Raw genomic sequence first — 19,288 nt, 5'->3', positions numbered from 1 at the left:
TATTACTACCGCCACTTCATATCAAGTTAGGACTTATGAAAAACTTTGTCAAAGCCATGGACACATCTGGTGAAGGTTTCAAGTATTTGCGAGATAAGTTCCCTAACCTGAGTGATGCTAAGATTTCAGCGGGAGTGTTTATTGGTCCCCAAATTAGGAAATTAATGCTTGATGATATCTTTGACAGCAAGTTAAACAGTGCTGAGCTAGCTGCCTGGACAGCATTTAAGTGTGTTGTGCGCAACTTTCTGGGCAATAACAAAGCTGAGAGTTACACAGAAATCGTACAGGACATGATACAGAAATACAAAGAGTTGGGTTGTAGGATGTCTTTAAAAATCCACTTTTTGCACTCCCACCTCAGCTTCTTTCCTGCTAACCTAGGTGCTCTCAGCGACGAACAGGGGGAAAAATTCCACCAAGATATAATGGCAATGGAGAAAAGGTACCAGGGACGATGGGATCCTTCAATGATGGGGGACTATTGTTGGGGTCTTGTTAGAGAGTGCAACATTTCTTACAAAAGAAGGAAGTAGTGTACGTTTTTGTAACCCAATGGAAGTTGTCTTTTCATGACCTTTTGGTACATTTGTATTATTGTTTATTGTAAATTGTCACACTTGTAAATTATATTGTATTATATTTTATATATGTGTTTGTGGTAATAAAGCAAAACGTTTTACCTCAACTTAAGAGATCTGAAAGCATTACTATAAGGTGCAATAAACAGTACACACAGTATACATACAAACATATTTATTTCTCTAGAAAGAATAAAGCGATTATTACGAAACTTGGAGGGTTTGTTAAATATGAATCAAAGTATACTTAGGTATAATTTCTATGTTAGTATATGCAAGGGGACAAGATCTTGGGGTGTAAAATAAACAAAAAGGGAAATTTTTGAGGGATTTTCCCGAAAATCCTTCTGTTACGGGAAAATCGTACGTGATGGAGAAAAACCGAGTGCATATTCGATTTCAGCGCAAAAAGTTCCTTTAAGAACAGGTATTTCCTTTTATGTAACAAAACCTTTGTTAACTAGTGTTATAAGTCAATCCTGTTGTATTCGAATATATATATACAGAGGTTGTTCAGTCTACGTTTGACCGATTTCGTTCCTTCCCCCTCCCGGGCAGAATGGACTCACTTGACCTGGCTCGTGACGTCCTGCAGTGTTGTGCAGTGGCTTCCTGGGAACTGAGTTGTTTTTCCGCGCGGACGACAATAACGCACAAAACAGGACCATTGTTGTGAGTGTTGTGTTAAATTTGTTTCCAAGTGTGTGGGTTTCCGCTCTGTGACCAAAATGCCGCCCAAACTAAGCCGGTTTTGGGAAGGCTATGTTGCGGCTCTTTATGACGCCCACTTTAGTGTTTCTGTCATTAGTAAACAGTGCAAGAAGAATGGTTGCAACATCAGTTTAAGTGGAATAAAAAATGTTACTAAAAAGTACAAGGGCAACGAAGCTCCACCATTTGGATCACCAACGAATTTGCCTAGGAAGCGGGAATGCATCAAGGCCACCTCCACCATGCAGAGGAAATTTCGCAAAATGACAATGCAAGAAAATCCGCCAACACAAAGGTGTTTGGCTAATATTCTTGACGTGTCTTTGGGAACTGTGAGCCGGACGTTCCACCATCAACTCAAGCTGGAAAAAGTCATGAAAGCTCGCGGCCATCTTCTCACGGATGCCCACCAAAAGGAATGAAAGTGTAACGCCCGGAAGCTGTATGAACGGCATCTGGCAAAACAAAGGTGGATGTACACTCATGTCCAAAATTATTGTCGCATGTTTATAAATATGTTGTTGTAGAAATATAATTTGCTAACAAATTCGCCCGGTATTTCTTACAATGTTAGTATGTGTATAATCGGCAAAGATATGTATGTGGGAAATTTCATGTCAAAAGAGCAGTAAATAAGAACAATAAAACGAAAGTGAAACTTTCTTGTCAATTTAGCAACATTTTGTTTTTCTCATTCTACTTTTCGTATTTATAATTATTTTCCTATGAAATTTATCACAAATATACATTTCCCGACTCCACACATAGTATCAGTATTAAAAGTACCCTGCAAAATCATTATCAAATTATTTTCTTACAAGAAAGTTATAGATATGCGACAATCATTTTGGACATGAGTGTACGTCGTAACGCTCGATGAAGCATGGATTTACTTTTCCGACTGCGACAAACCGAGAGCCATCATGTACCGAGAAAAAGGCGCCAAGAACTTCAGGAGCAGATCATGCGGCCGATCTACGAGCATGAGATTCCAATAATGTACGGAAATGACGCCAATCTGGTGCACATTCACATGGACAAGGCCTCATCACATACCTCACGATCGTTCCTCGCATTCTACAGGAAGTTGGAGGAGGCAAGTGGTATACAGGTGATACCTTTCAATGAGGTACCTGTTAAATCTCCAGATGCAAATCCTATGGACTATTGTGGATTTGGATTGCTAAAGCGGGCTTTGGGAAAACGGCGTGTGACAATTGTGGAAGGACTTTGGAAAGGGAATTGGACAAGATTCCCCTCCCAGTTCTTCAGAGAGGCCTATTACTCGTACAGTGGAAATTACGCTGTCGAGCTATTGTTAGGAACCAAGGGAAACATGTCGAGCAGTTACGGACCTGGCACCATGGATTCTTCTAAATTTTTAGGTAAGTCGAAATTGGCCAAATGAAGACTGAACAACGTCTGTGTATCGGGTGTTCTAAAAGTGGCGCCCACGGACTACAGAACACTATTCTCAAGTCAAAGCAAAAAACGTATATAACTACAGGGTGCGGCACGTAAAACCGGCCCGTAAAGTGAACACATAAAATGAAATGTAATGTATTGAATATGATTAACTACAACACATAAATGAAATGTAATGTATTGAATATGACTACTCACCTTCACAGCAGGTGCTGAAAGTGTCCTCCGCCCACTTCAACACACATGTGAGCACGATTGAGGAGATTCATATATACCCTTGTCAGTTCTTGTGTTGTAATGCTATTGGTGACATCCTGGATCCTGGTCTTGAGTTCTTCAATTGTGTGTGGATTTGTTTCGTATACTCTTCCCTTTAACAGTCCCCATAAGTAAAAGTCACACGTGGACATGTCTGGTGACCGAGGAGGCCACAAGCCTTTGCTGATTGTCCTCTCTGGTGTAAACATCTCATGCACAAGGGACAATGATGCAGCTGATGTGTGGCATGTTGTACCGTCCTGCTGAAAGTAACATAACTGACTTTCGAGGACTTCTTGTCATTATCTCCTCCACCTGCATCTTTAATTCAGGTGTGCAGACAGATGGTCATCTGTTCCTGGGAGCATTTTGAACCGATCCTGTACGCCGCCATTTTTCAATCAGTTCCTGAATGGTGCTTTTTGCTGGCACAGAACGTCCTGGAAATTCTCCCGAAACAAATTCTTTGTTTTCACAAAAGATCCAGTGAGAATGAACCCTTCAACAATGGCAACACGCTCGGGTATCGAATACGGCATTATCACACACTGACACTCACCCGGCTTAACACAACGAGGCCTTTTTCTCAACTGGTTTCGACAAGTTTCACTGGCTGCGGCTGCACGTGACTGCTGCAGGTCACGTAAGTCAACCCGACCTCGACACGCCATCTCTTGGTAGGAAGGTAGATTATTTAAGTGTTGCCAAAAACACAATATACCAGAATATTACGACGGCCCGGTTTTACGTGCCGCACCCTGTATTATACCTTTGGAGTCCTCGTCTCGAGACGCGAATTGCACTATGTGGCAACGTCTCAGATGAAGAACCATAGGGTAGAACTATCAAACTATCAAATATTTACATCGATTCTTTCCAAATGATAGTTAAAGTCGATAGACGTTGATACTAACACCACGTATTAGCGTAGCAATCGGTGCAATTGCTTGATGAATTCGTAAAGCAATGTTAATAATTACAAGTTAATCTGCGATGTTGGCACATAGTGAAACTTTTGATTACCCATAGCAACTAAAGGAGGCTTCGGAGAGTATACCGTAATACAGCATTTTCACATAATTTTGACCTGAAAAATGTCCGTGGGCGCAGGGGTAAAAGAGGATCTGAAGAGGTTGGGGGACGGTAAATAACGGCATGACGTCACGCCGTCCCCTCTGCCTATCTTTGCCGTTGTAATTTTTTAGGAACTGGTCGGACGCCATACATATTTTTTGAGGTGGGGAACGGCGTCCCCCCGCGTTTACCCTCACTTTTACCCCTGCTTGGGCGCCATTTTTAGAACACCCGATATATACAGTATAAGGAATAAATTTTCTTGCTAAGTGGTAATAAATTTTACTAATTTCAAATATGAGGAACATAAAAATGGCATTTTTTCTTGATAGAACTAAACTAAAATACCTCAAAATTAGAAGAAATTCCACTGATTTAGCATTATTGAGTCTACACGATGGTAGAAACTTGTGGCAGTTTGTGGTGATATTCTTACGGACGTTTCCTTATTATGTCGATAGAGGATATCGTGTATATTATCGGACGTGTTAACGATGCTGATTTTAAAAGGGACACAATTTTAAGAAAAAAAAAGTATAGGAATACTTTTCTAGAAGAATTAGATGATATGCAGGTCGTCCCAATAGTCTAGAACCACGTTTTAATTTTAACTCATATCGCAGAGATTCAGTAGACGCTGTCATTCCCTTAACTTCGTTTGATGATAGTACAATCAATTTGCTGAAAAGGACACTCTACTCAGAATTTGAGGTGATGTAACTTCTGTAGGCAAATATCACTTCTTGGTCCAACACTGTTTGTTATTCCATTCAGTTGCTAGTTAGAGCCATATTCTTTAAAATTCCAAACGTGCGGTGCACCTGTTTGTTTAAAGGAAGTGATAGATGCATTTTTATACTATGTAAAAAAGTGGTTATGTAATCAGATCTGCCTAGTTTAGTGTGTCTTTATAAGAGTTTTCGTGAGCTGAGAGATGAAGTCAAGCATATGAAGATCGAATCACTTTATTACAAATTCTTCCTCTTTAGTGTAAGTAGTTTAAAATAGAAAATTGAACAGCTGCCCTCCTGATGAACTTGTTTTTATAGAAAAGTGTTCTTGCATAAATAAATAGACTATAGATATTTATTTATTTATTTATTTAACAATCACCAGAGGCCATTTTATACTGGATATCTAACAACAACAACAATGCAAAGGATTTGGGAAGGTATCGGCCAGGGCCTATTTAGTAGGTACCATCCCAGCATTTGCCTGCTAGGATTGAGGAAAACCCCAGTCAGGCTGGTCGGCAGCGGGAATCGAACCCACGGCCTCCCGAATGCGAAGCGAACGCTCTACCCACTTGAGCTACTTCACTTAAAATATCGTTAAAAAAAGAAATGAACTATGCATTAGTCTCACTTGGGCAATATGCCTATCTTTAAAGATAATTTTACACACATATATAAAATCAAATAACAAGAATAGTAATTCCGCATATTGACAACATTGCAAAATACTTGATACAGTACTAGTATGCACACATAACACAATTGTTAGCATAAAAGGAAAATTGACATAGATTTTTCGTGTCTCGTAAAATAATTTGTAATGCTTCCAGTTACGCAGAATTACCTTTTTGTTCTTTAATTTTATGTAATGTGTAAAATTACCTACATACTTCCAGACCAGCAAGATAGTGGCAATACCAAAAACAGCAGGTGCTGATAAATGTGAGAATCAGAGAACGATAAGCTTGCTTATGCGTGCTTCAAACACCTTGACAGAGATAATCTATATACGATTAAAATCCAAGATAGGAGAAGTACCAAGATAGGAGAAGTAAAGATGTCCACTGTGGATTCAGAAAGAAAACAAACGAGGGAAGCAATATTTGCATTAAGAGGATTACTAGAAGAGAGAGTTTGAGTGGGAAGAACAACTTACGTAGCATTTTGGACTTGGGAAAAGCGTTTGATAAAAGTAAAATGAAATACAATATTCAAAATTCTGAATGAAGCAGAAATAAACTATAAGGAGCGAAGAGTAATATGTAACCTGTGCAAAGAATAGAAAGCAATAATTGAGAAGAAGAGAGGAGAAGCAACAATTCAGAAAGGGGTTAGACAAGGATGCTCATTGTCACTAATTTCGTTTAATCTCTACATTGAAGAAGTAATCAAAGAAATCAAGAACATACACAACATAGGAATAACTGTTCACGGGCAGAAAATCATACGCTTAGATTTGCGGATGATATCGTAAAGTTGACAGACAATGAGAAAAAGTTAGAGACAAGTCTAAACGGCATGTAACAACTATTTCGCAGCAAATTCGACATGAAGATTAACAAGAGCAAAAGAAAAGTTATGAGATGCACTAGAAAACAAATAACAATAACAAGGAAAACGTAGATCAAAATAGGACATCATTTGGTGGAAGAAGTGGAGGAATGTTATTTAGAGTAAGATAACTAGCGTTATCATGTACAAACAGGATGCAAGATTCAGAATAGCTCAGGCGAAGCAGACATTCGAAGAAAAACAACAGAAGTTTCTAACTGGAGAGCATCAGCAAAGAAGTGAAGAAAAGGCTGATGGAACTGATGGAAGCATGTGTGTGTAGTGTGGCGTTGTATGAATGTGAGACATGGACATCAGGAGCAGATGACAAACGGAGAATGAATGGAAGCTTTTGAAATATTATGCTGTAGAAGAATGATAAAAACTAGATGGATGGACAGTGATCAGAGAATATTGGAAGCGGTAGGAGAAAAAAGGGGTATATTTAAGAATATTTCGAAAAGACAAGATAGGTTGATTGAGATATGAAGGAATCGTGTTAGTAGCTATGGAGGGAATTGCAGAAAGAAAAATACCTAGGGGAAGACTCCGATTGAATTACAAGAACCCAATAATACAAGATACAGGGAAGAAATGCTACAAAGAAATGAAAAGTGTGGCCCAGGATAGAGAAGGGTTGAAAGCTACATGAACCGAGAGAATGCTGACCCTAGGATGATGATGAAAAATGTCATTTTAACGAATTTCGAACTTTCAGTATAACGAATGCAAGTTTCGTGTTTTTACCTACATTTAACTTGATGCTCTCAAAATATATTTGGAATTTCATCCTCTTTTATAATAAATATTTTTTTTAACTACAGTATTTTATTATTCAGATGATATGATAGCGATTTTTCATACGTGTACGCGATCGGTCGAGCACAATTGTTATTTCAAAGTAACCAGTGGGTATTATTTCATTAAATAAGCTTTGCAATCCTCCAATGCAAGAAGTAACATTGTTGGGAAAAGTGATCGGCAGTTTGACCTTGTGGTGGCAACGAACATAGCACATAATCTTTAAGCTTTTCTTCTGTCGAAGTGATGTGGCAGAATAATCAGTTTTAAATTATGTGCCGTTGGCGACAAACTAAAGACGTATTCGGCGAAACTAACCTATCAGTTCCACAATGGAAAAATAATATATATTCCAATGTTTCTAGTCATTTTGCCAAGTTTAACCTTTGAATGACTATTTTGTGACTTCATCTTTAATGTTAAATCGGTGGTGTAGGTTTTGATTTAAATCGAAAGAATTTAATCGAACACATTAAAAGAAATGGACATTTAGAAGCTCGCAATAAAAGTAAACTTCTCTCTTGGATCAGTATGGAAAACTCTTGAATCAGTTTAATCCTGCTTTGAATTCTTAAGTTAAAAAGGGTATTGCAAAAATATTTTTTAGATCAATTTTAGTACTTTTTGCACAATTTAAGGAAACTTACTTCGAACGACACATGAGCAAGGAAATGAACAATGAAATGTATGAATCAAGTGAGGTCAAGAAAGTGTATGGGTATGTGTAAAATGAAATTATAACTTAAATAATAATTAATATTTTTCTGACCAGAATATTTATTTCTTTATTAAAAAATTGATATTATATAATAAGCAACAATTGTATATAAAAATGATGTCTCAATTACCTACATTAATATGAACATACATATTAACGTCTGAGGAAGATAACGTTACGTTACGGAAACTGTTACGAAATATTTTAATTTTTAATAAAGAAGTACATACTCTGGTCAGAAAAATATTAATTATTATTTAAATAATAATTCCAAAGTCAACATCGATTAAATTATAATATATTTTTAGAAAATCACAGAAGCACAAAACATCATTGTGTGTGTCTGTGTAAATACGTTCTGGATACTGTAAGTCATTATTTTTAAGATATTTGGATCTATACAAAGAACTCGATAAAGTTTTATTAATGCTTTCGAATTATTTTCCTTTTACCGTTTTGGGGTTGATAAATCAAATGATGGACAAAATGCAACTAAGACGATGTGGTAAATGCAAACTTTTAGTTATGAGTAGAGCAACCCACATTATGCTTTATTTTTTGTTTAATTGTGCTTTTTATTTTTTCCAAATTATGCTTTATTGTTAATTTCAATCATTATTTTACATTAATCGTGTATAATGTATAATATTTACTATACATTAAATATTCTATATATCTTGATCTATTTATTAATATTTTATGTAACCAGTTTTATATATATATAAAATGAACTTTCTACTTAATGCACCGTAAAGAAATATGCTATACACGAGTCAGTTTTTTTATCATTTGTGTGCGCCTTAGAGGTGCATATATACAAAAAAGGAAAGTAAAAGATGCCACCAAAAAGTACAGAAAGTGCTCAACTTCAAGGGGTACACATAACAGTATAGTGTGGAGTTCTTGTGTTCCTATTCATTGTTGGCGGAAAGTTTTCTTCTCTTCCTTTTCTACACATCAAAGGATTACACCGAAAAGTTTACAGAAATAAAAGTAAGCTTTTCATTGTTGCATTGTTATGTTCTCAATGATTTTGCATTGTAAATATTGGTTTTAAAAATATTAATACAGTATGTTAAACTTGCAGTTAAACAGAATTTCCCAAGACTTGTGCTATATATTTTAAATTATGCTTTATTTTCTAAAATTATGCTTTATTATGCTTTTAAAATTAGTTTCTTCTAGACCCTTAGACAACCACAACCATGTTCAAGGTACCAACCATATGTGTAAATTGCTGTTATGCTTTTTGTGCTTTTGGGTTGCCCTAGTTATGAGTTATAATTTTCTTGTATCTTGAAAGCACTCTAAAGGGAACAATGATACTGCATACAAAATGATTGTATATTGATGTGGATATATCTGAGTATAATTTCATCTTTCTCAGATGGTGATGATGAAGATCCATACCGAGGTGTGGTGCAGTGGTACGCGAGGCCAAACCAATTACCAGAGATTGTAAAAGATCATAATTTGCCATATCCACGCTTTTCTTCACAATATGAAATCATCAAGGATCACAGGAAGTTTGATAATGATATCAGCTTGGAAACCGTGTTTAAGCGATGCCAGGTACTGTAAATCAACATTGATATAACTTTTTTTTTTTTTTTTAAACCTTGTATGTGCAGTTGGTGATTCACTTAGACTGTTCCACTGTGTTGTGCCACTTTCTTCAGAAAGTTCTCAAAATTGCTAAAGTGGACACATTGTTACATGAAACTAGTTTTTACTAGTTTACTTTCGTTTTATATTCGTAATTTTTATGAGGTTAAATTCAAACACTGTATGCGTTTGTACAAACTGGCTTACTTTTAACGCATACAATCAAATTTATTTTTAAAGCTAAGAATTGTGTATGTGTTAATCTTAATAACAGTAAAATTAAAATTGTGTAGATGCATGAGAGGATGTTTTTTAGACGTTACTCACCAATAAATCCTCCCGTGGAGAAACTAAATATTCTTCAAATGCATCAGAACAAGCTAGCTAGCTCCCGTCTTCTGGGGTAAGGTAACAGGGATAAAAATGGATGAGAAAAATACACGTATGGCATGGGAAAAGGAATACATACTACCGAATAAATGTAACGTGAGAGATTGCTATTTAAAACCACGAGCATATCACAGTGAGCGAAAGAAAGAGCTGAGTTGAAAGAATCGCGATGTCTATGTTACGTCACTATTTTAGTCAGGACAGTGACGTAACATAGACATTGCGATTCTTTCAACTCAGCTCTTTCTTTCGCTCACTGTGCTGTGCTCGTGGTCTCTCACGTTATATTCATTTGGTGATATGTATTCCTTTTTCCATACCATATTTTTCCCATCCATTTTTATTCTTGTTACCTTACCAGTGAAGACGGAACTAGCTTGTTGTTCCGATACGTTTGGAGAATATTTAGTGAAGAATTTATTGGTAAGTAACGATTTTTTTTTGTGTGTTAATCAGTAATAGGGTGATATCAATAAAAATAAGTAACTACTCCTGAGAAGTCCTGCTCGAGAATCGGAGTAACTACGCCTGGAGTAATCTCCTCCCTCAATTTCGTATCAATAAAACAAGCCACTACTCAGGTCTAGTCTGCTCCAGATTTATGAACGTTTACTCGCGCTTCCTCTGCACGTAGCACTGAGTCGTATCAATAAAAGAAGTGATTATTCATTTCTCCCATTCATCGCGCAGTCATTTCGTTGTTTTTAACCTATGGCGTAGTATCTTAAAAGCCATGAAACGGGCAAGTAGCAACGATAGCTTCAACCAAAGTGCATTTGTGGATATTTTAAAAGAGTTTCCAATGGTACATTCAAAGTCACAGCTACCAGAAAGTAAACGAAGGAAAGCCGAAACTTTGAAGGTAATTACAGTGAAATGCAACGAAATATCAAATACATCTACGACTGAGACACAAATTCAAAAGAGAATCTTTAATATTCGAGCGAGAATAAAACAAAAATAAAAAAGAAGAAAAAAAAAAGGAAAGAAGAAAGTAATACTGAAACCATGGGAATGAACCTATTTGAGCTGATGGATGTTGATTGGAATCCAGCAATATCAAGATTAACACAAGCACATATCACGTGTTGTCCAAGGTCTTTGTAGATTGTTTGGCTTTAAGAACGAAATCAGACACTTGGCTCCTTTGTTTTCTTTTTAAAAAAAGTCCAGCCACCCACGTCATAAATCACGTCCATCTGATTGCATTTTCCACACCATACGTGTTCCCTTTCGCCTTGACATAAACAAAATACATTCTTATGTATACACCCTTTCTATCAACGTTGAGTTGAGTTGATTATTAGTTTGACGTCCTTTTCAGTAGCGTGCCTTTATGAGACAGAACCCACTGATTAACGTGGAATCCAAACCACATGAGCTCCTGCCGGGAATCGAACGCGGGTCTCCTATGCCAAAGGCATGTACGCTAACCGCTTAGCCACGAAATAGCTCTTCCTATTAACGTATTACTCTCCAAAATACTAGGTTTCTTTAATGCCACTTGTATATAGTCAAGTGCTCCGATAGCACCCGGAAATGTATATTGTTCTTGCCACTCTGCCTTTGCTGTTTGTATATTACGCACACTTCCGAAAACAATCCATTTTCAGGTAGTCATAGATAGTACTTTGAGCCACACCAGAATCCCCTGACATTCCGACCTGGAATCCCGGATCGCTCACGTAACGCAAGAAAACCAAGGGCACAGATTTCTCTGTAAATTTGGGGGGAGAGGCATTCAGATGCAGAAGGTATATATATCGGGATTTTAAGACAAATTACACTATAATTATGCCAAATATTGTATATTCATAAATACAATAGGGGCCCACATGAGCTTTGGGGGGCCCGGGCCCTCACAGGATCGGCGCCCTTGAAGAAAACCCTTTTCATCATTACGTAGTCCACCACCCCGAATTTCGGTTGATTCTCCTTAAAAAATGTGCTAATCACTACATTTTCTTTCATAAACTTATAATGCTTTTTGTAATCTCCATTTCCAACATTTCTATGCAGTTTATAATTTTTTCTACGTAGTAAAACAATCATATACTCTGCCATATTTCGCACGGAGTCACCTATTTAGCTTGCTCCACAAATTTGGAGAAGTTACTAGCATCACAGAGGAGTCTTTGATTTTTATTGATATCAAACGCGTAGTAGTTACTCGGCTCGAGAATAGAGGTGTGGTTACTTCAAAAGGGCGGGGCTTCTCCGAGGTCAGCCGAGACGACTAGTGCTCAGTTCTCTTTTTATTGATACCAATGCGAGTAACTACTTCAAAATTGGGCGTAATGAGTAACTTCTCCGTTTTATTGATATCACCCATAGTAACTTTTATATATTAGTGATATGTGTTATTATGTTTTTATCGTTATTGTCTCACTATAGGTTCGTAGTTAATAGTAGTCGCACAACCTAACTTTTACAACTGGTCATAAGTGCTAGTGGTCGTAAGTTGGCGACTAACTTTATTGTGACAATTTAATTGCAATTTATACTGTATTGTTTTAATTTAATTATTGGAAAACGGATAGTGACGATGCCGAACATAAACGTGCTGTGGTGTATATTACTAAGGCAAGAGCCATAATCATATTTAGATTTGAACATTAATATTTGTATAACCGCAAGTTAGTTGTTGGGTAAACTAATAATAATCATAATTAATAAAAATGAATAAATATAAATGCTAATTAAGGACGTCTTTTTAACCTTTAGTGTACAGCGAGCTGAAAGCTTTTTGGAAGTGAAACTAGTAAGAGTAATCATCATCATCATAGGTATTCTACCAATATTGGCAGGTCACTTGCTTCAACTGAGAAGCTTACATGCTTCACGGTCTTTCGTTTTCACGTACAATTTTTCTGTTTTGATATCGTCCATTAATTGGAGTCTCCTTCGCCGCCTCCCTCCCTTTCCTGCCACCATATCTTTTAGTACGTCCCTCATGGTACAGTTTCTTCTTAGTCAATGTCCCGAGCAGTTTCTCCTCCTCTTTTATTAAATTTAACCAAGCGTGGACACTTGCCATTGGCAAGAGCGGCAGTTCTTTGTGAAGAAACGATTATACGGTGTTGTTGACGCACAAAAATTCCCGTTGTTGAAATCACAATTTCTTTTGTGTTGATAGGTTATGTTAATTCAGATAAGGAATGGAATTGTATGAGCAAATTCATGGGATCGTTACTTTTTTTCCATTTAGCACAGGTTTCTGTTGACGATAGGTTCCACGAATATTTTCAAATATGATAGGTTCCACCATGTACAAATATTTTCAAATATCCAAAACTATCTAAATGTGTCTTTATTTTTTGTAGGTGATCAAGGGATCTCCATCAGATGAACCTGCAATTGTTGCGAAGAAACATGAAAATGGCCTACCAGTATTTGTTGTACGATTTGAACTGTTGGTCAAGAAACGAAAGTATGAAATTCAACCGTTAACCACTGAAGTACGTGGGTCAAAGACAGGTGCTCGCCAGTCACTTGGTTCGAAATTTGAAAATGAAGTTCACTGCGTGAATGGTGAACTTCGTACACCTACAAGAAGCAGCGGAAACTCTCAGAGTGTAGTCACAAATGACTTTTTGGAATTTGTTTGTCCGTCGCCTGTGATACCTCATACAGGTACATTGCATGATCTATTTCATGGTTATGGTCTTAAATTAGTTTCTGATTAATCAGTTTTTAAAGACTTAGTCTCAATAGTATCTTGGATGAAGTAAATTACATTGATTCTAATTTTGGAAGTGACTCCCAATATATATATTTTTTTGGATATGTATTCTTTCAGTGAATCAATAATAATGATCCGTTGTATGAGTAGTAACTGGCTGTTCCCCATCCCAGAAAAAAAAATGCAGTAACACGTAATCATATAGAGCCATTGCATGTAAAAGAAACCAAATTTTCAGAAAAAAAAAAAAAAAAAGTCGTCTCAGAATTTGATGAAACTTGGTGTACATGTAGGCCCATATGAGAGATGATCAATCACCAAATGTTAGCCGTGTACCCTCTGTAGTTTGAGAGTACAGGATGGTAAAAAATGGACAAATTTGATGTTTTTTGTAGAACCTTGTTGGCTTCAATTGGTCATATCTTCCGTAAATATTAAGCTAAAGAGAAAAATATACCATTTTGAAGAGGAAAGAATAGGCTGCAAGATATATCAGGTACATTTATTTGAAAATCAAATATTTTCCGAGAAATCCCGGGAAAATTTGGATTAGTGTATCTCAGAAAGTGCACATTTGATTTCCTTGAAATTGGGTACCAAGGTACCCCCATATGTCTGGCATAAGTGTGCCAAATGTCAACTTGGGCCAAGAATAGGCCTGGAGTCTACAATGATTTTCGTGTAACCATGTCGGGAGAGACACCCGGGGTGCCAATGTGGCAACATATCAATTTGCCAATACTGGCGAAGTAAGGGGTAACTGACCTAGCAGTAATGTTTTTCTGGTGCAGTCTGTAATTCAGTAATCCTGTGGGTGTCCTCGTGGCTACTTTATTAGCATTCTTGTCCATGGTGCTAAAGACCAGGTTTTAGTTTTCGGTTTGAGTTCACCACTGAAGATTCATGCGTGCAATTCTCGTGTAGTCCTAGTGGTGAGAAGGGGCATTAAAGTGCAAACAAACAAAACGAATATCGATGCTTCGTTTCCATTATCTTCATTATCATCTTAATCAAACTGTTTTAATACCTGTCCACTTAAGAGTGTTGTATCTTGACAAGTCGTTACACTGACTCATTATCCTTGAGTCTAGAAACAGTAATTTTTTTACAAATATTCTCAAACCCTAAAGTGTGTATATATATATATATATATATATATATATATATATATATATGACGGCATTTTTCAAAATCCGACTTATAAAGGGAAATGGTAAACATTTTCTCGGCTATCAACATACAGTATCTCCCAAAGCGTTGGACTGTCAGAACTTGAAATTCTAAAAAGTTAAGTCTGGGGGTAAGACAGGTTTGCAAATTTCAACCCGCCGTGGCAGGAAGGGGTTACAAGTTTTATTATTATTATTACGAACACTAGTGGATGCAGCTAGTATGGATTAAGAACTACGATTTAACACAGGACATAATTACTTTTTATTATACAAGATCCATCGAGAAAATAAGAAACATTTTGATGTGAAACACAAACGACAAATATGTATGCAAACGATTTATGGTGCCGAAAGTACTTATCTTACTCTATTGTACAACATATCCAGGCATGTATCGTACGTGACACCAGTTCTTGTATACGGTCGTTATATTCTGTTGACACCTATGTATTTAACCATGTAGTGACAGCGTCTTTTGAGTTAACCAGCAGTAGGAAAGCGCTTTCTGGACGGATAATCCTTCAAGCTCCGGAATAAGTGAAAATCAGAAACCTAATCACTCCGCTTCGCACAGTTAATAGGATACTTAATTTTTGTCAAACATGTTTATGGCTCACAGCTTGATAGCGTTCATATGCAAGTTTGCACCGTCTTGCTGCTTGGCTCAAATTGAAAGATCGTGAGTAGAAAATGCTCGTACTATAGCCTTCTTTCTGGAAGAGTATTTTTTCATTGCTGGTGAACTCAAAGACGTTTTCATATATCAGAGAAATCATTAGCGGCAACAGAATACAATGACGGTACAGAGAAACTCGTATCACGTTACGAAAAGTAATTCGAATGTGTTTGGCGAATACGAGGGGTAGTCAAAGAGTTCCCGGAATTTTGTTATAGTTTTGGATTTATGATGCAGCCACAATGAATCTTCTGCAATACAGATCTTAGTTTGCCTAATTATGAATTTGATAAGTGTGGACACAGCTTAACAGGCAGTGTACGAATAGTGTAGATGAACGGAGGGAGCGACTCGCAAACACCAAATTAATATGCAAATGGTAGAAAATCGGATTCAGAGAATTTGATAGGTTTAAAAACAGTTTAGCACCATCGGATGTTTGACACTTCCCAAAGCTAAAAATGGGCCTTTTTCGTTTTTGCCAACATAGAAGAGATCAGAACCAACGCGACGGCTGAACTTCGCAACAAAAGAGGCTTTTCGTCGGTGTTTCCAGCAATCAAAGAGCCATGGAGCAAGCGTGTGTATTCCAAATGTGGGTACTCTGAAGGCGTTTAAGTAAATGTATACTTACACAGGGTGTTTCAAAACAACACCGGCAACGTTTGGGAGGTGATTCCTGACACCAAGATAAGACAAGAAGTATAGACCAACCTGGGTGCACAAATGCTTCATTTCGGTGTTATAGGCTACCGAAAACATGAAAAAAATGAAATTTAAAGGTCCATAGCTCCAAAACTATGATACCTACCGTAGTCGGGTCAAGACTTCATTTAGGAATTAGTATGTGCCCTATCCAAATATCCAAGTTTCAGAATCTTGCAGTACTTCCGCAAGAATTTTTATAGAGATAATTGGCTAATACTTCAAATTACATGCCCGTAGCCAAAGTACCTCTATAAAAATAGTTGCGGAAGTAATGCAGGATTCTAAAACTTAAATATTTGGATAGGGCACATACTAGTTCCTAAATGAAGTCTTGACCCGACTACGGTAGGTCTCATAGTTTTGGAGCTATAGACCTTTAAATTTCATTTTTTCATGTCTTCGGCAGCCTATAACACCGAAAGGAAGCATTTGTGCACCCAGGTTGGTCTATACTTCTTGTCTTATCTTGGTGTCAGGAATCACCTTCCAAACGTTGTCGGTGTTGTTTTGAAACACCCTGTATTGTGGTAATAGAGAGCTGGAACAAAGTTCTGGGAACTTTCTGACTTTCCTTCGTATGTTATAGAGTAAGGTATGTAGTTAATGTACCATAAATCTTTTGTACACATTATTGGTCATTTGTGTTTCAACTAGAACGTTCTTTATTTTCTGGATTGCCCTCGTATATCTCGAGTGTATGAAGTTTTTATAGGAAATGGCACAGAACTTCAAACTAAACAACAGATACGTTAATGCAGCTATACCGATGGAAGCTTCATGGGAATCTTAATGTTGTAATTCATAATGCTAATATATTTCCTAATGGAGTTTTCAATTATTAATACGATAAATTATCACTTTAATATGCCCGTGAAGCTTTCATTGATACAGCTTCTTTAACGTATGTGGCTAGCACGCTTGACTTCGGTTGGCTTGGTCCCGAGTTCGATTCTCGGTGGGGTTACAGTTGAACGACCAAATTGGTTCTGATTCCACTATAATCAGTAGTCCACGTCTCCTTTAGCCTAGCAGGCATAACCATGGGACGTTAAACTAAATCAAACAAACTGTCGTTTACTTTGAGCTATTGTGAGCTTTCTTCTTCAGAAAACTTCATAGACCCGAGACATATAATGGAAAGTAATTACGTCTTATGTTAAATTGAAGTTCTTTAATCCATACTAGATTTGGGGCCCTCACGTAGCGTAGTCGCTAACACACTCGCCTTTGGTATGAGTGGTCCAGAGTTTGATTTCCGGTGGAGCACTCGCTCGAAAAAGTATAAAAAGGTTTTTCAGGCCAGCTATCCTGAATGAAGTTTTCCTGGGGTTTTCTCATTCACACCAGGCAAATGCCAGGGTGGTACCTAATTTACAGGTTCCAAGCCGCTTTCTTCCTTCCCTAATCTCTTCTTCCGTCTTTATCCCCGGATAGTGTGCTCACCTCTGGTGCATGGAGTCCTGGGTTCGATACCAGATCCCGCCTAGTGAACTTTGTGGTGGACAAACACCGTGTGTAGGGGTTTTCTCGGGGTTCTCCCGTTTCCTCCTACTTTCTCCATTCCATCATTTCCTTCATTTCCCACCATCACCGTCTCCTTTAGCCTAGCCAGCGTAATCGTGGGACGTAAAACTCAGATTTCATTTCACCGAGGGATGTCATTCTTCATACGTGACGGGCTAAATGGCCATAGATGCCGGAAGCCCAGAAATCTAAATCTTAAATCCCATACTAGTTTTATCCCTTTTAACCACTGGCTTTTAACTCCAGCTCCCTTTTAACCGCTGGACGTATAGGCACGACATTTGGAGTATGAAAACTTTTTTTTTTTGATATGTACGATACAAGTGTTTTAATTGAATGAATTTAATATGGATGGCGCAAGGGGAGAGGATGCAAAATGTTAGCCACTTCTGGTGTATGTACAGATGCAACTAATAGTTGCTATCATTAAACTAGTATAAAAGTTTTAAATTCAGTTAATGGTGTTTGCTGAATTTCAAGAAGTCTTTGGAGAATTGAAGAAGGTTACTACTACTCTAAGGTATTATCAGTTAATTGCCTGATGCTAATTTGTAACATTAGGTTTACTCATAAAACGAAGATTATATTTGCGCTTTGCAATTAGGAGGTCCCGGATTCAAATTCAGAGGCTGCTCATTTCCTTACTGGATTTTCTGTAGTCCAACCATTCGAATGCCGGCTTAGTCCCGTTATATAGACACTGACTAACTTGCTTCTAGATATTCCTTTCCATTCTTATTAATGTATTATATCTTATCCTTGGTTAATGAATAAAACAGGCGAGTCTACAGAAATATCTGTAACCTTTTCTTTTTTTCGTATATTAGTTATATCTCTACATAGTTGCTGAAGTAAAGTATTGTTACTAAAATGCAATTTGTATACACTTAAAGAAAGATATAAGCAATAAAAGATAACGTTCCCACTTACATTCTAGAGAGGAGAAATGTCCACAATTACATAATTACTTTTCATGCATTTAGCAATAATGACTCGGAATATCAGATGATAAAAGTATTGTAATGATTTTCCAATTCAACTCGAAATTAAACTTAAAAAAAAAAAAAAAATAAAGAAGAAAAAAAAAAAAGAAAAGCGTGTCGTTTCATAATACTCATACCTTAACAAAGCAGCACTGAGTTTCTTGGTTAAAAACTAGAATATATATACACAAATTCTTTAACGAAGATCTCTTTGACATCTTCGCATCAATATACCATAACGTGTTCCCGCTAACTCCATTAAATATTTCCGTTTATCTCTCAAGCATCCTAACATTAGATTTCGAGGAAGATATTATGTAAGTTTTCCATCCAGGATAATTTTCCATAAATTTAATTTTGGATATATTATGCATTACCCAGGCCCGTATTTATATATTGTGCGCCCATGTGCTCTAAATAATTTGCCGACCCACGCACAAAATCCCCCCACCCCACCCCAAAAACCACCTATATTAGAGTTGAATTCACAGTTTTTGGGGTCACTAAGATGAACAGTGCCAGTTTGAATCCAATTAAACTTCAAGGTCATACTTTACTTCCCAAGGAGGGGGCGGAATTTTAAAAGTAATCGAAAAAGGACATATATTAGTGTTGAATTAATAGTTTTCGAGCTCGCTGAGTTTTCATGTTAACGATATCAGTTAAGTTCATCATCACCTCTTGGGGTGGGTGAG

The 19,288-nt window shown here is 37.1% G+C and overlaps 1 protein-coding gene across 3 annotated transcripts in view; it reads left to right on the top strand.

The window, feature by feature from the left end:
* The window catches only part of Orc1 (origin recognition complex subunit 1), a 128,797-nt gene that overhangs the window by 18,714 nt on the left and 90,795 nt on the right, over positions 1-19,288 (top strand). For all 3 annotated transcript variants that reach the window (XM_081742786.1, XM_081742784.1, XM_081742785.1), the window contains exons 3-4: positions 9,241-9,425; positions 13,172-13,481. In XM_081742786.1, the coding sequence (XP_081598912.1) occupies positions 9,241-9,425; positions 13,172-13,481 (495 nt within the window). The remainder of the gene's footprint in view (positions 1-9,240; positions 9,426-13,171; positions 13,482-19,288) is intronic.

The sequence above is a fragment of the Thermobia domestica genome, chromosome 16 (assembly GCF_964235325.1).
Source record: "Thermobia domestica chromosome 16, izTheDome1.hap1.1, whole genome shotgun sequence".
NCBI classification, from domain to species: domain Eukaryota; kingdom Metazoa; phylum Arthropoda; class Insecta; order Zygentoma; family Lepismatidae; genus Thermobia; species Thermobia domestica.
Note: the sequence above shows the minus strand (reverse complement) of the source record. Positions and strands in the feature narration are given on the sequence as shown.